This window comes from Ziziphus jujuba, chromosome 1, assembly GCF_031755915.1.
Source record: "Ziziphus jujuba cultivar Dongzao chromosome 1, ASM3175591v1".
Classification (NCBI taxonomy): Eukaryota; Viridiplantae; Streptophyta; class Magnoliopsida; order Rosales; family Rhamnaceae; genus Ziziphus; species Ziziphus jujuba.
In genome coordinates, this window is record NC_083379.1 from 45,227,934 (window position 1) to 45,251,076 (window position 23,143).

A 23,143-nucleotide genomic window follows, 5' to 3' on the forward strand; every position below is an offset into this window, starting at 1 on the left:
CTTCATTGATAGTATAATGTCAGGGACTCAAAAAAGGGACCCACACCAATCAATAATCTTTTTTCTGAATCTGGACCGTTAGATAATCATTCCCTTTTATCCATCCATGTATATATCCATCTTTGCCTGATAAAATTATTTTTATCAAAAACTTGGGAGTTAGATTATAATCCTTAAAAAATTATTATTTTTAGTGCAAACTTTATGTTATGGCCTTATGGGTTGTTTTAAGATGATGGTAATTGTGAGTTGTGTGACAGAGTGGGATAATTAGTGGGTTTGATATGATAGGATAAATGTTGTCGATGAAGCTGTGAAGGTTTTACACAGAAAATGGAGCTTTGTCTTTATCTACAAAAAAGTAAAATAAAAATTGGGGAATATATGTAGCTTTATACTATACACTACAACAAGGACAGGAATACGGATTTTTTTTTTTTTTTGGGTTAAATCATAAAGGGCAAATTCGTGAGGGACAAGTATTTCAGAAGCCTCACTCAGAAGCCGTCTGTGTGTTTCTCTGACTTTGTTGCATTTCATGCAGAGAAATATTTTTACAGGGTAAAGTTATGTATTTTGTCAATATCTATCTTTTATTTCTGCTGCATTTGAAATTCCTTTGGTTTCAACCCCGTCCGTGAAGCTTTCACGGAGGAAAACCAGGTGGGTTTTCTTTTTTTTTTTTTTTTTTTTTTTTATAATTATATTGTTATTATTATTATTATTATTTTTTCTGGGTTTATAACAGAACATAGATTCGTCTCATTGGATCATTTGACGTGTTTGAGGATTTTTTGAGACCAAAATTGGGTCTTGAACATAGACCAAGTTTTATTTTTTTTTTATTATTATTTTTTTTTAAAAAAAAAATGTTCTCTTTAACCTTATGGATTTTACCGTCTATTTGATGTCTTTGAGACTCATCTGATGAATGCTCATCTCTTTATTTTCTTCGAAAGATTCATTTTTTTTTTTTTAAGTATCATCGGGTACCCTTTTGCTGCATTTAAAGGATTTGATCGATCAAACATGTATTTCAGCTTGGAATAGCTTCTTTTCCCCTTTATATTTCATCTACTTTCTTTATGTTAAAACCAGGTTCTGGGTTTATCTGGAAGAATCAAATGGTCATGTTTGTTTAGCATTATTCTACTTGGACATTTTGGAATTTTCCCTTAACAGCTTCCTTGTGTTTTAAACTTGGTTTTGCATTGATTGTGGCCTCATCTGAAAAAAAATTTAATCTTGATCAATCTATGCTAGTTCACTTAAGTTAACAGCTGAGTATGTAGGTAGATCTCCCATTTGTGATTAGTGCTCCTGATTTCCGCTTCTGGTTGTTTGTGATTCATGCTTCTGAAAAATAATTTTGCCTGCTTGTCGTTAATGTTTTCTTAAAATTATTTGGTACTGAATTATAACAGTTAGCTTTTTGTTGATTAAGGTTCTGGGAAGATTTTGTTCCTTATGTTTCTTCGTCTGGTCTCCTGGATTGCTTTCAATTATTAATTATTTTTCAGGCCACGGGGGAGCTGATGATTCTGAATTTTTGTAGTTGTGCGGGAAAATCTAATGTAAGCGGCTTTTTTAGAACTTCTATGTTGTTTAAATTTGTTATGCAATCTGTATTTGTTGTCATAGCTTCATTTATATCTCTATTCATATGACTCCTCTTTTGAACTGAAAGCATTTATTTTTTTTGGCCTACATTTCTTTTTTTTATTTTTTGGGCTACCATTGGACTTCAGAAATCATTAGTGAAAAGAAAATTGTGAGGAAAAGATATTAATAGTCAATTAATGCAATTCTCACATTTCCATTTCCTTTTTATATAGATTTCAAAACTATCATTTGGCTTGCTAGCTCTGTTCTTGTTGTTAATAGTCTATGTTATTTAACATCGTTAGTTATTAATTTAATGCAGTAAGGAGTTGATGGTTTCTTTCTAAAGACACTGTTTTCAGAAAGTTTTGAGTATTTGAAAAAAGGTCAGATGGGGGAGGTTTACGCACAATAGTCTAATGGCTGATTCTGCGTCTGATTCTTATTTCCATCCTGATACATTGAGCCTGAGGCAAATAAGCAGCTCGCTTCTCAGTATTCATGATTTCTTAGTAGGTTTTGGTACTAAAGCAGGTTCATCAGATGGCTCAATTAGGAGCCCTACATCTCCTCTAGATTTTGGAGTTTTTTCAAACTCTAGCAACTCAGTTGGTCTTAGATGTGCTAGATCGTTGTCTGTAAAGGGACATCAAAAGAAGTGGCATTGCAGTAAAGTAGGTCTTGGCATTGTTAATTCACTTGTTAATGACACAACTAGTGGAGTTCTTGATATACCAACGAGGAAGAATATACTCTTTGGACTACAGGTTAAAGCTAATGATTCTAATTCCTCAAACCATTACAATGATTCACTTTATTCTTCATTGAAGTCCAAATCTTTGCCTATAAACTACATGGTTTCATTGCATCCTCAAACTAAGAATCCAAATACCCAACTGGGTAGCAAAAATATTGATGATGGGGATGAAGCATCCCCTTTAGAGTCTGCAATATTTGAAGACATGTCATTGCATTCCTTGGATTCACCCAGGGCTACCCCACCAGTTAGCTTAACCCAAAGCAACTTGAGGTCAAAAAGTTTTTGCTCAGAAGGTCCAACTGTAATAAGTTCATCTTCTGTGATTGTCACAGGTTCAGAAGTAGAAAATTCTTTAGGTATTAAACCAAGCTCACTTCCAATACCTATAGACTCTAGCCAGGGATATGTGGGCTCTCTCTCTGCGAGAGAGATAGAACTTTCTGAGGATTATACCTGTATAATTTCTCATGGTCCAAACCCTAAAACAACTCATATTTTTGGTGACTGCATATTGGAATGTCACACAAATGAGTTGAGCAATTTTGGTAAGAAGGAAGAACCAGGGGTCATATCACCTCAAGTTGCTAAGGACCCAGAAGGATTGACCCCTGATTTGACTGATGAAGCTTTGAGGTTCTGCTATACCTGCAAGAAAAAATTGGGAGAAGGGGAAGACATGAACATGAACAGGTTTGTCCCAAACATCTATTTACAATTTTTGCTTAAGTCTATCCAGGTCACATATTCATTGATGAGGCTGTAATTCCCTTGATTCCTCAGAGACGATAAAGCATTTTGTAGTTTCGCTTGTCGTGCTGGGGACATTTTTGCTGAAGGGGAAGCAGAAAGAACCGACAAAAATTCTGCAGGCAGCGCACTGGAATCAAGTGACCATGAAGATATCTTCTTCTTGGGAGAGCCTATAGGCTGAAATTTTGCAGGCTCCCCTTTCTGTCATCAACCGTTCATAAAGCGCTGTCTATGTGATTCTCTTTGCAGCCATGGATGATCAGAAAGGGTATTATGTATTGTTTTGCTTGTTGTTGCAGTTTTCATGGGATTGTTGAGTCATGGGTATTGGCAGCATAGAGTTTCTTTGTTAAATGCTGGGACCTAAAAGTAGTGGTAGACTGTTGTTCTCTTATCAATTTGCTTGGATGGTTTTCAAGAGGCTACAAGCCCTAGGCCATCAGTTTTTCAATTCTCTGTCCTGCCCTTTTTACTTTGGTTCAGAGTTTATGTTTGGACAATTTGAGGTCATCCTTGGATGGTCGAATATTCAAGTAACAATTGACCTTCTATTTCTTGTCATTCGTGGATGTTTTTTATATTTTAAAAATTATGCTTACTATGGTTTCAGATTTTCAGTAATTTCCCCATAGCTCTTTCCAAGATTAACCATCATTGATTCATCCCAAAAAAATAAATAAATAAATAAATAAAAAGAATGACTAACCATTACTGACTTTGAACATTGAATGCTCCCTTAGAATTTATCTGCCTTCTAGTAAGCTTTTCTTGTATAGGAAGGAGAAGAAATATGTGACAGACATAAACCTGTTGCTAATGCTGCTTAATTTCACCCATAATATTGTTTCTTCCTCAGGGTCATCTTTTCCTGCTTTCTTAATGAAGTTAATTTTTTTTCTGTGAAATTATAAGAATTTACTAGACTAATGAAAAGAAAATACAAAATTGTACACTTTTACTATTTATTATTATTATTATTAAAACAAAACCAACATGCTAGAATTGTATGAAAGAATATACTTTGTTAACTCCAGAAACCAATATATATATAGACATGCCATTTTCATCTTTAATTACACCCCATGCAATAAAATAATATCTGAGAATCAATTCCATATTACACTTTTATTTATATATAAATTTAATTCCTGAAGAAAGCAATGGCATTTTCCAATTTTGAGTTTTCTATTTTCGAAAATGTAAATGTTCAAGCTTGTGATGTGGCAACCAGCCATGGTCGCATGGGAAGGTTTTGGATAAAAAGTACGTCTTCCTTACTTGGCATGTTTCTACTGGTTGACCTACTGAGGAAAAAAGTGCATGATCCTGCTTACGTGGATGTGAAGGTGAAAAGAGATCTTATTTAGTGGAATATTACCAAACTGCCATATACAATGCCATTTTATATTTCTTAGTTTTATTTATTTTTCTCTACCATACAATTGCCATTACTAACTTTTGCTTATTATTAGTATAATTATTTTTTCCACTTGTAATATTTTAATTATATGACTCCCCCTGAAAGGACATTTGGTCAATGTTAAGTTGTAAATCAAAATGTTGTCATATATATATATATATATATGTTTTTTAATAAACAAATGGTGGTCCAAAAAAGAAAATATTTTCTTATAAATGCTTACCAAAATAAAACTTGTTCAAGGACAACAAAAAAGAATAAAACTATGTTTGATTTTTGTCACACAAATACCTTCTTTAGAACAATTTATGTTTATAAAAGAGAAAAAAGAAGATAAAATAAAATCCTTTTCCACTTCGAATCAACCGCATTCCACCAAATCCATACTTTAAATAATGAAAATAGAAAAGAAGAGGGAGGGTATTTGTGGTAATTAAAACCAAGAATCGTGGACTGCTTTGGGTTTCTCTGAGTACCGACCGTCTGATTCAGCTGTTGATCACGTACGTTGTGAAGTTGAGAGAGAGAGAGAGAGAGAGAGCAAATGAAAGGCTCTGAAACTTGAGGTTTTTTCCATTCGCTATATCACTCTGAACCAACCAAGTCCCAAACCAAAAAAATCACGGGAAAAAAAATAAATAAATAAAAAAATAAAAAAATAAGGAATGGGCTTTGTGGTTGGGAGCTCCTGCTTCTTGCAACCTTCTCTCTCCCACTCTCCTTTTGCTTCTTCCTCTTCTTCTTCTTCTTCACGCTCCATTTTCGTACACTCTTCCTCTAGAAATGCCGACTCCAAGCGAAGGCGGGCTACTGTACCAATGGCTTCTGCCACTCCTAGCCAAGAAGACCCCGGAGACAGGGTTTCTTCCCAAAGGAGGGTGATTCTTTTGGCCGGTGTTTCGATCCTTCCATTCTTGCAGCTAAGGGCCAGAGCTCTTGAAGAGTTGCCCCCTAGTACGTTTGACTGTTCTTGAGCTTTGAAGATTTTATTTTGCTTGGTTTTTTTCATTGATTAAATGAATTTAGTGAAATGGGTTTTTGTTATGTTTTTTTCATTGTGATGGGAAGTACGTTCTTTTCTTGGTAAAGAAGTTGATTGGGTTTGTTGCAATTTGGTACTTGCTTTATGAAGTTGGTAGTTTTAAGTTTGTTGGTATCTTTTCTTTCTTCTTTGTCCAATTTGTTAGTTTCTTCAGTCATATTATTGTGATTCAGTGGGAAGTGTTTAGTTTTTTGTCGTCAAATTTGTCTTTTGGTAATTTCCTCTATTTCTTTGTTCTGGTTATTTAATTTTTTTTCTTTTTCTTTTTGGTGGAATAATATGTATGTGTATTATTAAAGAGGTGAATTGACCCTTTCTTATATTGAATTTGTTTTGGGTTATCGGTGATATTAAAATAGTTTAATATCTGGATTCTGGAGGTAAAACTTTTTTTAAAAGAGATCTTTAGAAGAAAGTAAAATTTTGTGAGGAGTGTCATATTTTTAGTACACATGGCTACTTAATTATATTTTCAATGTAAACTGAATAATCGGAATTTTTGTTTTTTTAAGTAAAATTAAAGTCACTAAAATTTTGGAAGAATGATAAGGAATCAAATCTTGAAAGGGCGTATAATGTTATTGTAAAATTTAGCATGAAACCTTCTACAATTTAAAGAAGTAAGTTGATATGGAATGTATAAATAAACTAAATTTGGGAGTTCTTGCTATCAAACCTGAAAGCTATCAAATGTAATTACTAAGAGAAGATATGGGTTCTGTGAACTCAGAAACAGAGTCCATATAGAGGGATTTGAAGGTATTTTTAAATTTTGAAATAGTTCATAATTTTTAAAAGACCAGGGAGAGCAGTTACAAGGTCGAAAGAGCTGATATTTTCCCGCTTTCTCTCTGTAAGCTGATTTTTTTCAGTTCTCTTATAATCAATACAAAGTAAAGAATAACATATACGACAAGATCTTCAAAGAATCACCTGTTTGCCTGAAAATTATGGTTTTAATTGTTCTGTACAAGTTTAAAGTTGGTAAAAGTATATTCTAACTTGATAGCTGCCCTCATTTGGCAGTTGTTTATCAATTGATAAATAACGCACTTTACATGTCACTTGGTAAATTACTTCTTAGATTGGTATATTTATAGTATGGGAATGGAATATTTATAGTATGGGTCCTTCTGGCTGCCATCTTCATTGATTAGGTCTTTGGAAACCTTTTTTCAATTTACATGCAGACTGCAAATTTTTTGAAGAGGTATTGTGGGAAGTGATAGACATAAGTCATGAGCTAAAGAAGCATACAGCTTCCTTTTTCCTCCTTTAGCTCACATTTATTTCTATTGCATTACGTGCCCATGCCTTTACTGTTTTAGGTGTTTCAGCTTAATTTGTTGCATAAATCCACCTAACAATTCTCAACATGGACCAATATTTCTATCCTGTAAATTAGTTCATTTTATGTTTGGCTTATCCATTTTTATTTATTTCAGAAGAAAGTGAGCCAAAGACACCTGAGGAGAAACCAAAAGCAGAGGTCTTAATCTTTACTAGATTTGTCATAAATCCCAATTACTAAACTTTGTTTGTACTTTTGTAATTGGTGAGGCTTCAAAATGTAAAAGATTGTGCAAATTCTTTTGACAGCAAGCCCTAAAGGACACACCGCCTAATTCGCCTTTGTCTCTCCTCAATGGTCTTGGCATATTCAGTTCTGGCGTGCTTGGTGCATTCTACGCATTGGCTCAGAAAGAAAAAACAGCCACTAATGCAACAATAGAATCTGTAAGTCTATGGACAATGACCACTGAGATTTTTCAAAATGCTGATTTTATGTGCACCTTTGTCCTTATTTGAAAATCCTTTGAAGGGACTAGACCCCAACTAAAGAACAGAAGTATAAAAGCTCCTTATATTTTCACTTTCTTTAAAGCTTAAATGCTTCAATTTTTTATTTATTTATTTTTTCCAAGCATAGTTTTGGATGGTAAATTGGATTTTAATCCATATTTTGTGGCCAAAATGCACAGATGAAGACCAAATTGAAAGAAAAGGATGCTGCCATTGTTTCATTGGAAAAGAACTTTGAAACGAAGCTACTGAATGAGCAGGAAGAAAGAACAAAGCAAATCAGAAAGGCAATGGAAGAGCAGCAGACTCTATTGAACAAGCTAAATTCAGCAAACAGTACAATTACAGGCTTAGGACAGGAGCTAAAAAGTGAGAAGAGATTGATAGAGGAGCTTAAATTTCAGGTTGACAGTCTTGAAACCAACCTTTCAAAGGCTACAGAAGATAAGAAGGCCCTGGAAGAAAATCTGAAGGAAAAGCTTAACTTTATTGAAGTCCTACAGGAAAAGATAAGTTTGCTCAGTTCAGAACTCAGGGATAAAGATGAAGATGTCCAAAAACTTAGCTCTTCTCTTGCTGATAAGGATTTAGAGCTGAGGAACATGAAAACTAGCAGTGATCAGCTTAAGGATCAATTGGTCGATGCTCAATCTGAAATCCATCGTTTTAAGGATGAACTCCTGGAAAATCAAAAGGAAATAGAACAGAAAAATTCTGCTCTGGAAGAAGCAAATGCAACAGTAATTTCTTTAAGGAATGAAGTAGATCATTGTAAAGGGAAATTGGATGCTTTTCAGGAGGATTACAATGGCTTAAAGCTATCTTCTGAAAAGAAGGCGGCTTTGGATGCTAAGCTTTTGGCTGAGAAGGAAGAGGAACTTAAGCAACTAAAGGAAAAGTTTGAACTTGCTTTAAGTGAGGCTAGTGAAAACAAAGACATGATTGCTGATTTATCCCATGAAAGGGAGAACTTGAAGAAACTGCTGGATGGAGAATCCAGCAAGGTGAATGAGCTGAAATACGAGGTTCAGGTCACTGAGGAAGCTCTTGGAAAATCAAGAAATGAGGCCTCTGATCTGGAAAAGCAGCTAATACATTCAAAAAAACTGTGTACAGAACTTGAGGCTGAGGTTTCTGGAGTTCGGTCTGAATTTGCTGAAGTTAGGTATTCATTGCAGAAGAGTCTTGATGATGCCAAGTCAAGTGGTGGTTTTCTTGCTAGTGAGCTAACAGCAACAAAGGAAGTTCTGAAGAAGACAAAAGAACAGCTACGAACTGTTACTAATGATCTAACTCTTGTTGTGGAAAACAAAGATAAGCTGCAGAGGGAATTGGTCGATGTCTATAAAAGAGCAGAAAGTGCTGTTAATGATCTAAAAGAAGAGAGAAAGGCTGTGTCTTCTTTGAACAATAAAGTAGAAGCCTTGGAGAAGCAGATCTTGAAGGATATGGAAGCTCGTAAATCTCTTGAAACAGGTCTAGAGGAGGCTAGAAAGTCACTTGATGAGATGAACCAAAATGCATTGATACTTTCGAGAGAAGTAGAGAAGTCTAATTCTCGTATCTCTGACCTTGAAGCAGAGAAAGAGTTACTTTACAAGTCCCTAACAGAGCAAAAGAATGTATCAAAGGAGGCCCTGGAAAACCTAGAAGATGCACACGAAGTTGTGATGAAACTTGGCAAGGACAGGGAGAGTTTGGATAAGAGAGCAAAGAAACTTGAAGAGGAACTGGCATCTGCTAAGGGTGAAATATTGCGACTAAGGAGCCAACAGAAAACATCAAAACCTCTTGTCAACAATGAGAAACCCCAGAAAGTTGAAGATGCAGGCAAAGTCACTGTTACTGCTAAGAGAGTTGGCAGGAGAAGAAAGGCCAATTCCGATTAAGATAGTGAATTCTCCTGTAGCTGTAATACCTTTTCCTCTTATTCATAATATTCCTCTGTAGTCGGCTGTTTCTTAAGGCTTTCTTCTTGCCTGACTTTCACAAATTTTTCCCAATAAACAATGCACTATACAAATGAATGAGGCTTGAAAAATGAATGAACATAGTGGTGAATGTAAATGATTGTTGCCCACTGCTTTTGCTTCTTGTATATTTTCAGTGTACAGTACCAGTTCTAGTATTAAATGGGTTAATGGAAAATTCTTTTCCTTTCTATAATCTGTTTTTATGTATTGAGAATAATATTATTAATAAGAGGTTATTGTATTATTAAGTAATATATTTTGTTTTGAGCATATAATATGAGTATTGGTAGGGGCAATTTTTCTTATGGTAGTGTTTTCTTTTGTAGAGTAACCTAGGTTCTGCATCTACAATGTGGTAAATGATTTAACAATTTGGAAAAAGGTCATTAACAAATATGCATTTGATAAGGAAAAGCAAGTACAGATACATGTCCCTAAGATGATATTATGCTGTCCAAGAATAATTTACCAAAAAAGAAAGCTGTCCAAGAATAGTGGGAATAAATAAATGATTTTCATTGTTTAACTTAACGACATTTGCTTTTGACACCAGAAGAAAAATAGTTAATCAAGCTCCTTTAGTATATATTATACGCTTCGTATACAGGAAAATAGGGAAACCGCAAACAAAAGGGTAGAGGAGATTTCTCTATGGTGCAAAACGACCACAGTGGGAGTCGAACCCACGACCTTTTGATCCGAAGTCAAACGCGCTAATCCACTGCGCTATGCGGTCCTTCATACTCTTCCGCTGAATATTTGTTTAGATATATTATGATATTTCAGTCACAAGAGTGTACAACGACTCTGATATATGCACATCTTTTGCTAAACAGCAAAATACATTTGTATATTATGTCCCTTTTGGTTACAAGAAAATATATATATATATATATAGTTTTTAAACATTGCTATTGCAACGTTATATAACTAATATTGGCTATTGTTACTATTCCAAAATGAATTTAGGCAAGTATACTATTTATGTTTTACTTCTTAATTCCATCCCTTCATAAGGTAAATCCAACTATTTCATATATTTCTATATGTTATTAAACTTTACTAAAATTAATATATTAAATGTTATTTTTTTACTTTTGGCATTTGGTTTCATCACTTCTATAATTGCTACATCATTTGACATCTAAAAGAAATTTGACACACAGATGTAACAAGCAGTTGACAAGATTCTTGGTGGACCTCAATTTCTTGAGAGCAAAAGTACAGAACATGAATTGTCCGAGCAAACAAGCACAAACTTTTCATGTCTTACGGTTGCTTCACAAGCATTGCCAACAATATTTTCTCCGGATAACTACTCAGACGAAATGGTCTCCTCAAATTTATCAAACGTTTTGGCGACATGGGCAAGAATCGAAATTGTTATTTAATATGTCATTACGTCTTCGAATGGTGAAATGTACATTTGATATAGAACATGAACCAAGGCACAATGCTACAAAACCTCCATCAAATCTCACGCCAAAAGCTATTTTCAAGAGTTTGTTTATTTATTTATTTATTTTTTTTGTTTTTTCCCCCTTATAAGCTGATTAACATCAAAATTAAATAATAATAACAGAAGACCTGAGAAGCAAAGATGACTTTCATTCAGATAACTGTAAGCTGCAAGATAACTGCACAATGAGGCTTTTGGCCTATCAAACAAAAACAAGGGGCAAGGAGAACAGAAGATTGGCAGACAACCATCTGAGAACTATACAACACATACTATGTATGTTTTTCATATTTCCCGAAGGATAATTCTCTATTTATATATACTTCTTACCCACAAAGCACAATCATGCCAAATTAAAACAGTTGACACTGTTTTTTCTGTCAAAGTCAATCAGGAGATAACGGGGGAGTCTGAAGCTTTAGATGAAGCATCAGCTGTGCCGGGTACATTCTTCAGTTTCAAGGATGCAAAATGCGCTGAAGACCCTGATTCTGAAACATCGCCAATGTCCAAGGTATCTGGCAGATTTTCAGAAGTCTCAACAGTGTAGAACTGTGAAAAAAAAAAAAAAAAAAAAAAAACACAAAGAAGAGAAATTTAGCTTCTTTAGAATTGACTGGTATGAAGTATATGAATTGATCTAGATAACCATAACGAATATGATTGATATTTCTAACGAATATCATGTACTATGACCCGGGATAAAAGCTACTGTAGCTAATATTTGTTCTTCTTAATAAAAGTAACTAATTTCCGAACTTTCTACAGAAACACAGAAATTGGTGAAGGTGATACAGCTGACAATGATAGAGCATAAGATATAGTTCTTTTCACCACCAAAAATATTGGATGAAGAATTTTGTCAACTCCAGAAAACACAAATCAGCAAAAATTACCTCAAGTTGGCTCAGCATGTCAACAGTTGCTCCCAAGTCACCCTTATTTGCCAAATAAACATCAGTAAGGGACTGATCAGATATACCAGGAAAAGTCATCTGAAGATATTCCAAATCCATATCAAATTCTTCGTCTTCAATTCTTTCTGCCGCTTCATTCACATTTTGTGATGATGTACCGTAAGAACCATAGATAGGGTGGCTCTTCATAGTAAAACCCTCTTGGCTGACTTGTTTCGGCATACCATGGGCATCGCATTCAAGAGAAGCCTGGCAATACTGCTGGTTCTGATTCTCAGGGTTCCCAAGCCACACGGTATCATTGATGCTCTTAGTGCCTTTAGCTGTCAAATAAGTTCTATCATCTGCCTCTCTTTTAGACAGTGGAATGTATGCTGCAGCATATGGATTCAAAGAAGACACTCCTGGCTTCATAGTTTCAGCACATATAAATGCAACTGTACAAGATCAAAAACTTGCTATCAGCAGATGTAACAAATACTAACAATCATCAAAGATACAACAAGTCGAACCCTCTATGCAATATATTTATAAAAATAATCGATAAGAGGACACATATGACAGATTAAAGATTCATGAACATCACATTTAAAAGAAAACAAACGGTATTATTTTACTGGGTTGTAAGAAAAGCAATTAAGTCTCATTTTACTTTGAGGTTCAAAGGAGTTCAAATCATGGAGAAGCTACTCATGGTATATGTGTTATCATATGTATAAAATTGAAATCAATACCTACGAAACCATCTTAATACGAAGGCTATCCTTTAGCTTGTATAAGAAATAAGCAACATAAATTTCGAATAATCATGTAGAATGTTAAGATCCTTCACAGACGACTTTCCAATAGAGTTTATACAATAATTCAAGCAGAATTCTATTTTCATTAGCAAATTAAATAGAGAGGCCTCAATCCAAAAACAAACCAATTTAACCAACACCATTCCATACCATAAGCAGATCAAAATAGCAGATCGATAACACATATATCAAAACACCTGATTCATACCCATTATATCAACAATCAATTAGATATCACTAGCAAAATTCCATAAAAGCAGGTCCAACACTTTCAGATTTGACTTTTTTTATTTATATACATAATTAGTTCAAACCCATCGTATAAGTCTTAACACATATAGCATATACGATCAAGAGTCACAAAAAAAAAAAAAAAAAATTGTAAAACCAGCAATTTTGAGATAATTAAATCGAACATAATAAAAATTTTCCAAAACCCAAAACTATAGCTTAAAAAAAAACATTTTGAATTAAAAAATTGCGATTTTTTTATAAAAAAAAATCAAAAGACGAAATTTTTGAAAAAGGTCAAAAAGAAAAGAACGCAATGGGAAAAAACACACTCACCGGCGGGAAGCGATCTAAGGTCCCCAAAAGCAACGGACAATGGAAAATGGTACGAAACCCTAAAAGTCCTTTTAGATCGCTCGGGATGCGAAGAAAGAAAGCAAATTGGCTTAAATTGGGGAAAAAATGTGTCTGATTGTAATTGGAAAAAAAAAAAAAAAAAATTGAAGGGCTAAAAAGTCTGTTCTCTCTATCTCTCTCTCTCTCTCTCTCTCTCTCTCTTGCATGACACGGACGTTTTACTGGCTCTCCATTACCTGTTTGGCAACTGGCTCACCGTATTCCTGCCCCTGCGTCATACATCAATAACCTGCCTTTTCTTTCTTTTTCTATTTTTCTATTTTTTAAAATTTTTATTTTACTAATGCAATTATTAAGCCTTCTTTTTGTGAGGTTGAAATTCTAATGGGTTTTTTAACCTCTAACATCTTTTAATGAACTGTGAGAATTTCTAGATTAATTTTTTGCTTTTAGCTGTAAAAAATGTAGGTGCTTTATAGAATTTGATGTGCAATTTTAACTGGAAGAGTATTAATGGTTCTTTCTTGTAAGAGTTGCATTTAAAATATTAAAATTTGTGAAGAAAAAATAAAAGTGCGTGTGTATGTGGTTGGGAAGCGCTTAATTTTATGAACCAAGTCTTATTAATCGTCTATTGAATTTCCAAAAATTATATTAGTATGCCATTTAAAAAATTTCCCCCAAAAAAAAAAAAATATATATATATATATATGATGGTAGAAGTGTCAAAATACTAATCAATAGGGACATATTTTATTTATTTTTGTATTACCTATTCATTCTTACAACAAATAATACATTGTCATTCACCAAAAAATATAATAATAATACATTGTCATACTTGTTGGTATGCAGCTATTCGAATGGAGGCATAATGTGATTTGAGGCAATTTGCAGATAAACCAGACCTTATCTTATCTATGTGTCTGATACAACTCCAAAACTATAAATTTTCAGTGTGTTTGAAGTCTGATTTATTAGAGTTTTTAAGCTAACAGAGTAAGGCAGGCTATTCTTTCTCTTAGGCAGGCTATTCTTTCTTTTTTTTGGGTCACTCTTTAAACAATCTCTCTCTGAAAACAAATTATTACGTTCATTTATCTCTCTCCTTTACCATATTCTCTCTATGAAATTCAGATGTTTATACATTCATCAGGTAAAGTACACTTAGATTGAAGTTTCTGAGTATGGTTTTCTTTGCTTTAGCATGAAGGCAGTGCTGAAAAAAGCTGTTTCATACAAAAATAATTTTCTTGATAGAAGAATTCATCATCCAGCAAGGCTACACCAAGCACATGCAATAATATTGCCAAATATTACAAATTCAATTGATCAATCAGAGAAAACAAACAACAGAGACAGAAAAAAATACAAAGAATTAACAGCTGAACAGATAGACAATTGACATTTTGGGGCGCACAAAATATAGACAATTCAAATATGACAGCATTTTTCTCTGTGCCATATAGACACCTCAGCCTGTGCTTAAAAAAATCAAGCTTTGTGTTTCAAGCATTCATTGATGTCCAAGTTGCTGGCTGATTTCCATGTAAAACAAGACAAAAAGCAATCAATCTTCAACCTCCCAAAGCTCGTTTTAGTCCTGCGCGTTGCTCTGGTGTCAATCGTGTAGGGAATTTTACTTCAAATTTGATCCTCAGATCACCTCTGCTACCAGGTTCTTTCACTATTGGCATTCCTTCCTGGGAAACAACAAGCTCGTATCCAGGGCTCACAATGTCAGTCACTGGGAGTGATAGATTACGACCGTCGAGTGTTGTAAGATTTACAGTTGTTCCACCCAGTGCCTCAGCCAGTGTGATCCTTTGGTTCACAATGAGGTCATTACCATCTCTCTTGTAAAAGTCGTGGGGCTTCTCATCGATCACAAACACAAGGTCTGCTGGCAGCTGGTTTAGCTGCTCATTCCCTTTGTCCGGAAAAGTGATTTTTGTTCCCTTCTTCCATCCAGGCTTCACATCAATTGTTAATATTTCTGTTTCTGGAACTTGACGTCTGCGTATTAATTTGACAATGAAGAGAAAGAACAAACAAGATATCAGAAAGAGAGATGAGTACCAAGACTAGCATGAATACATGTAACTAAACAAGTAAATGTTATGATATCAGAAAGACAGGAGCAAAACTAGCCTCAACACATGTACCATGTAATTGCAAAGCAGTAAATTATGATGTTATGAGAATTGTTAAGTATATCACAACATGCTCTCAAATCCCTTCTGCATTGGATTTTTATCAAGATCTTCCCTTTTAATAGATGCCAAGTTATACCACTCACCTAAAGGCTAATGGAATTAATATGCAATCATGTTTGTTTGAAGCAAGATCACCAAAAAGATGTATTTATTTTTATCATTAAAATGAATAGCCTATTGTGCAAAAAATGCTTGATGAACTATCAATTACAAAAAGCATAGCAGGGTAAGCTCCTAGCTAAAATTAAGATCTCTTGAACCATTAAAATAAAGTTTGATTTGATCCAATAAGAAGCAGAGTAATTGTAGTTACCATTGAGCATTAATTAATAGATGTTATTCAGTCAGGAATTGATTATTCTAGAATGGAGTAAAGAACAGTCATTAAGTTGAAATCACATACCCATTGGCATCAACCACTGTCCTTGAGATCTTCATTTTCCTCGTTGATCCAGAGTATAGTTCCTCAAGGCTGCAAGGCAATTTGCTTTCCACGGGTGCTGGTTTCTTAGGCATGCCACCCTCACTATATGATCGAAAAATATTCTCGCTCCCACCAAATCCTCCAAACATTCCCCCTCCTTCTGACTGAAATCTTGAAGACCTCCCAATTCCTGATGACCCAAATCCAAAAGGACTACTTCCAAAGAACTCTGCAAAGATGTCCTCTGCATTTCTAGGATTGAATCCACTAGAGTTACCGCCACTGCCATGTCCAAATGGGAAACCGTTACTTCCAGGCGGTGGCATATCCTTCAACCCTTCTTCCCCATATTGATCATAAATCTGCCTTTTTTGAGGGTCACTCAGGACCTGAATTCACAAAAATTTTGATTTCCTTAGATTCCACTGTGCATAAGCCCAAAACAGGTATAAATTTTGTTTGCTTTGATGGATATTTAGACATAAGAAGTACATACAGTTCTGAGCCATTTAATGCAGTTTCATACAAACAAAAGAAAGATCTTATACAATATATAATGTAAAACTCAATTTGATTGCTGACACAATGTTGAAAATCTAGATTAGTCTCTGACATAGACATATTCAACCAATTACAACTAAGAGACGTATTTTTTCCACTTGTTTGCCTACACAAAACCACTTTTCACCTTCTAATTATATCTAACTTGCATTGCCAATGGCAACAAACCACTTTCAATAAAGCTAAGACATTCACTCGGTCTCACATCCATTTTCCCTTCTATCACACACCTCCTTCTCTACATTCCTTACTCTTTGAAAGTCTAAATGCAACAATGCTGTTTATTAACTAACCCATATCTCATAGCATACAATGTCCGAGAAAAACGACATAAAAGGTTGAAGGAAAGTTAAATTTGGCAATCATTACCTTGCACACATTTCTGATCACCCAAACAAAAAAAAGTCAAAGTTGCAAGGTTGAAGATGAATGAAAGAAACCCAAAACAATGGACAGAGAAAAATAAGGGAAAAAAAAAAAAAAAACATGCCTCATAAGCCTCGGAGATCTGCTTGAATTTGGCTTCGGCTTCTTTTTTGTTGTTGGGGTTCTTGTCAGGGTGCCATTTCATTGCCAACTTCCTATAAGCTTTCTTTAAATCATCGTCGGTGGCGTTCTTCTGCACCTTCAATATGCTATAGTAATCCACCCCCATTGAATTTTTCTCTGTCTTGCTGCTCTTAAAATCTTCTTGATCCAAAAAACCCCACTGTATCTAAAATTCAATGATCAGATCCAAATCTAATCAAATTTGGCGCTTTTTCCACAAAAAAAATGCAGTCAGATAACTTTTCTCCAACAAGACTCCCCCCTTTTTTTATTTTTTATTTTTCTCTGTGACAAACACTCACATAGGACTCAGAGATTCCTTGCTAAAGAAAAATGGGTCAAAAAAGAAAAAATAGGGATCAAATGGGAATTTCAAAAGGGATGGGGTCTTTCATTCTCTACAGAAACCTTGAAGAAAAAGACGGGAACTTGGAAAGTTGAAATCTAAGTTGTCTTGGAAAAGAAATATATACGAAGTTCGTTTTAAATACTAATGTTAGAAAAAACAAATGTGTGCTCTTTCTCTTTGCGGAAGTTAAGGAAATGTTTTTGTTTTATTGCTTTTATGTTTTGTGTTTTGTGTTTTGTGATTTTTATTTATTTATATTTTTGGTTTCCAAATTATTTCCTAATGAGATGTGGCCTCATGCACTTATTAAACGACCTTTCAACCACTCTATATTTATGTACTATAAATTAGTAATAATTTAATTTAATCTTGATTTTTTGGTCAACTAATAGATTTCAATTCATAATGCTTTGCCTTTTTCATATTTTCCCCAACTACCAACATCAATCTTCATTGCCCAAAAAATAAAAAAATAAAATAAAACAACCCCTCAATCTTGACTCTTTAAGACTATTCAAACTCAAATCTATCAAATACCCTCTTACCCTGCCACAATTTAAACCAATAAAAAAAGTGCCACTTATTAATGTTTAACATTTGTTTAATTGAAATATGGATACTTTTCATGCCATCCGTTGCGACATCCATAGAACCAGATCCTCTAACTGACTTAGAAGATTTTACTTTTACTTTTAAATTTTATATATATACTGGAAAATTTTATGGTAAAGACGATTAATATCTGGACCATATCAAAATTGATATTTTTTTTTTTTCAAAAAATATCGATTTTAATATGATAAAAAAGTATCGGCTTTGATATACGAACCGGTCTACACCATAAAACTACTATATATATATATATATAAATATTTCACCTAAATTACCCATTATGTTTCGGTTTTCAAATTATTACCTCTTTAAGATACACATTTTGAATTTAAAAATAACAATGTAGAAGAATGTTAATATTATCTTAACACTATATTTTCCTTAAATACAAAGATAATAAATATATTACCAACATAGAAAAGAAGCTAATTTTGAGGACTAGCTTGTGTTCTTTTATTCTCAACCATTCAACTAGGCAACGTGTTGGTGGAGATGAATTCTGCATTGGTCGTGACATGGATTCTCAAAGGTGTTCCGGATAATCACCCTTACTTTGCCATTGTCCAGAACTGTCAAGCCTTCTTTCATCAGAATCCCGGGTTTTCGATTCACCATATTTTTAAAGAAATCAATGCTGTAGCTGATGGCCTTGCTAATCTTAGTTATTCTTGAAACATTGGGTTGCATATTTTTGATATGGCTCCCAAAGGCATTGATAATCTTGATTAATATTTTCCTTCAAAGCAGATTGGATAGGAAAGATTTAGAACTACATGCAGATGAAACAAATTTAACTGCCAAAAATCAGAAAAGTTCAGGCATACCTCTACCAAAGCATTGGCACATCGCATCAAAAAAAAAAAACTCTGCATGTAGCCAACAAGAAAAGCTGCAGAAAAAGAGATTCATAACAATTAGAAACAATGAGGCAGAAAGAATACTTGAAAAATATTATCATCAACATTGCCAAGGAAAAAATAAAAATAAAAGATCTGCATGCAGATATTAAAACCGTATGGAGACAAAGCCGATCACAAACCAGAGAACTAGTGCTATTCTGCTGTAGTTGCAAACATAATGGCTACCAATGCTAATTCTTGATTGCTTCAGTTGTGAAGAATAAATTCCTGTTCCTTGATGCCGCTTTAACATGTCAAAAGATGAACATGCTCTATGAATGTTAAAAAAATGAAAATAAATTTGTACGTTTATACATTGATCAGATGAATGCCGAAATGATTACCATCAATATCCCAAGAAGAGCTTGATGGTTGAGAAATTGTGGAACTGTCCGTTCTTGACTTCAAATCTGATATGAGTAAATTATGTTAGGTAAATTAGATGAGAAGTTGCTGATAATCCGTTAGAGCCAAATATTAAAGCATACCTTAACCAGCATAGGGTCGTATGCTAGCATGTGTAAAATAGCGATTCCTGAATGACAGTTACCACAAATTTCAGAATGTGAGAACCTTCCCCTTGGTGACTAAATAACCTCGCATCATGCATCCTCAGGTATGCTGGGTATAACAAGTTACTACTTTTCCTTATGTGACCTTTATGGTTCCTCATAAAATTCTCTGCACCAAAATGTTACTGAAAGAAAGGTCATATAATTTGTTTAAGTAAAAATTATATCTTTTATATAGCTATTATTGATCTTATCTTCAATACTAAAAAATTAGTAAAAATAATAACTTTAAAAAGGCATGAATTAAGAACTTAAAAAAACAAGTTCAAGGGTCATAACGAGAAAAAACAGAACATGAAATTAGGATCCTTTTACCTGATCAGAAATATGACTCTTCTTGGAACAGGTCGTAGATAATAAAAAGCTTGATATCATATGGCACGACATTAATAATATTGGAGTACGAAATCAGAGCAAGTCTAGCAAGCTTAACTCTTGTCAAATTCATTAGCTCGTCTTCACTCTAAGGTGAGTCTTTTTCTTGAAATTTCTGCTTGTCACAAACTTTAGCAGTTTCACAACAAGTGGGAACCTCTTTGTCCAACTTCTAGATGTTTGCTGATGAAGGATCTCATAAGTTACCACATCAGGCTGACACCCTTCCATTACCATAGTTTTCAATAATGAGACTGTGTCAGAATACTTCCCTCTGCGGAACATTGCCACCAATATGGTATTGTAAATCACTACATTAGGGGTTAGCCCATCCTCTAGCATTTGATCTTTCAATTGGAGAGCACTAGATATCTTCCCTTCTTGACAAAAGCTATTAATTAAAGACCCAAATGTAAAAACATCTGGTTTTAGTCCTTGGTCATATATGTCCTTGAACAATTGATTAACCAATGTATGGTCTCCCTCTCGTACAAAAGCATGGATAAGAACATTGTAGAAAGTCACATCAAGAATAAATCCAGTGTGTCTTAGTTTTCTAAAGAGCTGGCATGCAGTTCTTACTAATCCATTTTGGCAAAGTTCGTGAAGAAGCATATTAGAAGTGAACGGAGTCGGACATAAGCCATTATATATCATGTAGTCCACGAGACTCAAACATTCTGGAAAATTCTGCACCGCACAGAAGTACTGAATCAAACAGCTCAAGCTAATGGCATTGGGCTGAATGCCTCCAATTTTCCTGTGACAAAAGACATTTTTGATCATGGAAAAGTTACCCTGTTTGCATGCAGCAGATAAAATTGTATTGAAAGAAACTAGATCAGGTCCATTTGCAACCCACTCAAAGCGGTCCAAGAGTTCCAAAGCTTCATGAACAAAATTCTCCCTGCATAAGCCCTTTAAAATGGTATTATATGTTGCATTTCTAGGCATAAAACCTTGTTTTATCTTATTCTTTAACAAACACAATGCTTCTCTGGATCTATTCACATGACATAAACAATGGAAGTAAATGTTATATACAACGACATCCACACAGCCCTTTGAGATTGCATCAATCAATATCTTATAAGCAACTCTAATCTCCTCTCTTTTCAATAGGGCCCCTGCCAAAGCAGCATATGTGTATGGATTGGGAGAGAGTCCTTTTTGATCAATCGACTCAATGAGCTCAAGAATGTCTTCCACACTATCTTTAAGGCAAAGTTCACGAAGAATTACATTATATGTGGTTAAGTCTGGCTCACATCCTTCCCTCTTCATCCTCCCTAAGAAGTCCAATGCCTTTCTAGTCTTTTTATTATCACAGAGAGACTTGATAACTATAGTGTATGTAATGGTATTAGGCTTACAGCCATAACTTTGCATTTCATCTAAGCAGCGAAGAAGATCTTCCCATAGGCCTTCTCTACCAAACCCATAAATTAAAGCAGCATAAGAGCAGACATCAGGAACAGCACCTTTCTTCTTCATCAATGCTAAAGCAGTATAAGTCTGACCAGACTTACAAAGAGCCCACAGAATGGGATTATGCAAATATGCAGCATAAAAACAACCCTTAACCAGAATATCAGAGCAAACCAAGTAAGCCTCTTTAATTTTCCCAACTTTGCTAAGTAGGGATATCAACAAATTCATACTAGATTCAGTTGGAATGTAGTCCAACCTCAACATAAACTCAAATGTACTAACTGAATCAGCTAAATTCCCTGCTTTAATAGTTTTCTTCAACAATTTTGACATGGATGTAAAAGATGGCATAAAGCCATTTCGATACATCTCTTCTGCAATAAGATAGCCAACTTTCAGATAACCATGAGATAGCATCCCATTGAGAAGTGTATTAAAAGTTGATGCATTAGGAGCAACCCCAAACCTTTTCATTATATGATACACATCATACAAAGTTTCCAACGATACATTATGCGACTTCAAAGAACAATGGATCAACGTGTTATAATCATATACAGTCGGTTTCCCAGGTATTAGTGACATGGAATTTAAGGTTTCCAGAGCTTCTATAAGGTAGCCAGAGGTTGCATAATTTTGCATCCTGTGTTGCAGTCCTTGGTAATTACAATCATGGGTATTCTTCCCTTCAATGAAATCTTCTGTCCTAAGAGCACAGACGGAAGAAAAACTCTTAAAAAAAGGGACATTTGCAAGCTTGCAAATTCTGTACAAATACCCAGCTTTAGGAGTTGTACAAAGAGACATAACAGGGCAAGGAACGACTTGTGGACCGGACCCAAATTCTTGGGAACACCTTGGATATTACAATATAACCGCATTAAGTGACTTTCAAAAATCTGTTTGATTGCCCCCAAAAAAAAAAAAAAAAAAAAAACAATTTCAGAATCTCACAGTTGATGCAGCTTCAATTTTCAAAAAAAAATAAGCAGCAAAAGAACCTTCAATAAGCGAACTAGCGAAGCATAATCCTAGTAATTAAGCACGGTTCAGAGTCGAAACAAGCATTTGGGTGTTCGAAAAATCAAATCTTTTTCTTTTTAAATTGTTTTTCTTTTTTTTTCCCGTTAAAATTTTCTCGGGAAAACAAGAGAGCAGAAAGCTCTGCCATCATAAAGCTAACGCATTTTCATCCCTCAGAGCAAAAAGAGATTACCTTTGGGTGAAGACGGTGGTTTTGAAACCCGTTTTTGCTGCGTCTTTTTTCAAGGAAGGCCGAGCTTCTGAGATGAGAGGCGGGAAGATGAGAGACAGAAAGAGAAAGGGTTTAGGCCTGAGGGCTGTTAGGAGGAGGCTTAAAAACACTTATACAAGCACACATATATGCACGGTATGTTTTCATGGGGGGAAAAATTATAATACATAAAAATTAAGTATAAAATATGAAAAAAAAAAAAATCTTGAATAAAAAATTGTTCTCAATTACTGAACCTTGCCAAGAACCCAAATTAAAAAAGAAAAGAAAAATTGAAATCCCGTTGAAGAAATTAACAGAAATTATGAGCATTGCCCACATAAATAAAATTAACAGAAAAAGTCTTACTCAACCACAGAACCTCACCCACAGAAAACTCAAGCAAATTATATTTAATAGATTATAATTGGAAAAAAAAAAAAGTCATAATGGAGCAATATTCAAAACAAAACAAGTTAAAAAAAAATAAAAAAAAATCATATATCTAAAGCAGAAAAAACTGAGCTGAACAAAAAAATAAAAAATTTGAAGTACATATCGCAGGTTGTATTGTGATGGAACAAAATATGGAAGACAGTTGGATGAGCAAAGGAAAGTAGAACAGAGCAAAGAAGAGATGAAAGATCCCATCAATTCTCCCCTTCTTTGCTTATTATTAAGGAACTCACCCACCCTCCCACAGCCAAACATACTGCTCTTTTAAAAGTCCCAACTTGTCATTTCATCAATTCTTCAACAGTCCAAGGAAACTTGATTAAAAAACATTTTTTTTAAATGAAAAACAAT

At 34.4% G+C, this 23,143-nt stretch overlaps 5 protein-coding genes and 1 non-coding gene across 12 annotated transcripts; 2 read left to right on the forward strand and 4 right to left on the reverse strand.

Annotated features, from left to right (window-relative positions):
• Window positions 1–103: 103 nt before the first annotated feature.
• Window positions 104–3,673, forward strand: LOC107404728 (FCS-Like Zinc finger 10). Of its 4 annotated transcripts, none has more exons than XM_048462119.2 (4): window positions 104–663; window positions 1,445–1,574; window positions 1,925–3,052; window positions 3,143–3,673. In XM_048462119.2, exons 3-4 carry the CDS (start codon window positions 2,022–2,024, stop codon window positions 3,291–3,293), a joined length of 1,182 nt encoding a protein of 393 aa, XP_048318076.1. In that variant the 5' UTR covers window positions 104–663; window positions 1,445–1,574; window positions 1,925–2,021; the 3' UTR covers window positions 3,294–3,673. The 4 variants fall into 4 exon arrangements, with proteins under 4 accessions (XP_048318076.1, XP_015867209.2, XP_024934453.2 ...); XM_016011723.4 differs by having other exon boundaries at window positions 1,521–1,574; XM_025078685.3 differs by having other exon boundaries at window positions 104–561; window positions 1,521–1,574.
• A 1,380-nt stretch (window positions 3,674–5,053) lies between these two features.
• LOC107404739 (MAR-binding filament-like protein 1-1) lies at window positions 5,054–9,604 on the forward strand. Of its 2 annotated transcripts, none has more exons than XM_016011741.4 (4): window positions 5,054–5,486; window positions 7,023–7,063; window positions 7,174–7,311; window positions 7,557–9,604. In XM_016011741.4, exons 1-4 carry the CDS (start codon window positions 5,198–5,200, stop codon window positions 9,264–9,266), a joined length of 2,178 nt encoding a protein of 725 aa, XP_015867227.3. In that variant the 5' UTR covers window positions 5,054–5,197; the 3' UTR covers window positions 9,267–9,604. The 2 variants fall into 2 exon arrangements, with proteins under 2 accessions (XP_015867227.3, XP_015867220.3); XM_016011734.4 differs by having other exon boundaries at window positions 5,055–5,486; window positions 7,020–7,063.
• A 408-nt stretch (window positions 9,605–10,012) lies between these two features.
• On the reverse strand, window positions 10,013–10,086 carry TRNAR-UCG (transfer RNA arginine (anticodon UCG)). Its single transcript has one exon. It is a non-coding gene; the product is annotated as a tRNA-Arg (tRNA).
• An 852-nt stretch (window positions 10,087–10,938) lies between these two features.
• On the reverse strand, window positions 10,939–13,302 carry LOC107404769 (polyadenylate-binding protein-interacting protein 5). Its single transcript, XM_016011767.3, has 3 exons — window positions 13,094–13,302; window positions 11,706–12,163; window positions 10,939–11,361 (listed from the first exon to the last, which is right to left on the reverse strand). The coding sequence occupies exons 2-3, from the start codon at window positions 12,138–12,140 to the stop codon at window positions 11,200–11,202; spliced, it is 597 nt and encodes a 198-aa protein (XP_015867253.3). The 5' UTR covers window positions 12,141–12,163; window positions 13,094–13,302; the 3' UTR covers window positions 10,939–11,199.
• A 1,029-nt stretch (window positions 13,303–14,331) lies between these two features.
• LOC107404851 (uncharacterized) lies at window positions 14,332–17,329 on the reverse strand. Its single transcript, XM_016011850.4, has 3 exons — window positions 16,806–17,329; window positions 15,734–16,143; window positions 14,332–15,130 (listed from the first exon to the last, which is right to left on the reverse strand). Exons 1-3 carry the CDS (start codon window positions 16,968–16,970, stop codon window positions 14,692–14,694), a joined length of 1,014 nt encoding a protein of 337 aa, XP_015867336.2. The 5' UTR covers window positions 16,971–17,329; the 3' UTR covers window positions 14,332–14,691.
• Window positions 17,330–18,096: 767 nt separating this feature from the next.
• LOC107404879 (pentatricopeptide repeat-containing protein At3g53700, chloroplastic) lies at window positions 18,097–23,024 on the reverse strand. 3 transcript variants are annotated; one of them, XM_016011892.4, is made up of 7 exons: window positions 22,319–23,024; window positions 19,612–21,808; window positions 19,213–19,405; window positions 19,069–19,134; window positions 18,865–18,968; window positions 18,650–18,714; window positions 18,097–18,561 (listed from the first exon to the last, which is right to left on the reverse strand). In XM_016011892.4, the coding sequence occupies exon 2, from the start codon at window positions 21,742–21,744 to the stop codon at window positions 19,744–19,746; it is 2,001 nt and encodes a 666-aa protein (XP_015867378.3). In that variant the 5' UTR covers window positions 21,745–21,808; window positions 22,319–23,024; the 3' UTR covers window positions 18,097–18,561; window positions 18,650–18,714; window positions 18,865–18,968; window positions 19,069–19,134; window positions 19,213–19,405; window positions 19,612–19,743. The 3 variants fall into 3 exon arrangements, with proteins under 3 accessions (XP_015867378.3, XP_015867363.3, XP_015867372.3); XM_016011877.4 differs by having other exon boundaries at window positions 19,612–22,001; XM_016011886.4 differs by having other exon boundaries at window positions 19,213–19,421; window positions 19,612–22,001.
• Window positions 23,025–23,143: the final 119 nt, after the last annotated feature.

Bases quoted from the DNA above. Each gene is read 5' to 3' on its own strand.
- LOC107404728 (XM_048462119.2), top strand. From the start codon at position 2,022: ATGGCTGATTCTGCGTCTGATTCTTATTTCCATCCTGATACATTGAGC. The intron at 3,053-3,142 runs GTTTGTCCCAAA...TTGATTCCTCAG, and splicing joins GAAGACATGAACATGAACAG to AGACGATAAAGCATTTTGTA.
- LOC107404739 (XM_016011734.4), top strand. From the start codon at position 5,198: ATGGGCTTTGTGGTTGGGAGCTCCTGCTTCTTGCAACCTTCTCTCTCC. The intron at 5,487-7,019 runs GTACGTTTGACT...TATTTATTTCAG, and splicing joins TCTTGAAGAGTTGCCCCCTA to AAGAAAGTGAGCCAAAGACA. The intron at 7,312-7,556 runs GTAAGTCTATGG...CAAAATGCACAG, and splicing joins CTAATGCAACAATAGAATCT to ATGAAGACCAAATTGAAAGA.
- LOC107404769 (XM_016011767.3), bottom strand. From the start codon at position 12,140: ATGAAGCCAGGAGTGTCTTCTTTGAATCCATATGCTGCAGCATACATT. The intron at 11,362-11,705 runs GTAATTTTTGCT...TTTTTTTCACAG, and splicing joins ACATGCTGAGCCAACTTGAG to TTCTACACTGTTGAGACTTC.
- LOC107404851 (XM_016011850.4), bottom strand. From the start codon at position 16,970: ATGGGGGTGGATTACTATAGCATATTGAAGGTGCAGAAGAACGCCACC. The intron at 16,144-16,805 runs GCATGTTTTTTT...TTGTGAATTCAG, and splicing joins AGATCTCCGAGGCTTATGAG to GTCCTGAGTGACCCTCAAAA. The intron at 15,131-15,733 runs GTATGTGATTTC...ATTAATACGCAG, and splicing joins ACAGTGGTTGATGCCAATGG to ACGTCAAGTTCCAGAAACAG.
- LOC107404879 (XM_016011877.4), bottom strand. From the start codon at position 21,909: ATGTCTCTTTGTACAACTCCTAAAGCTGGGTATTTGTACAGAATTTGC.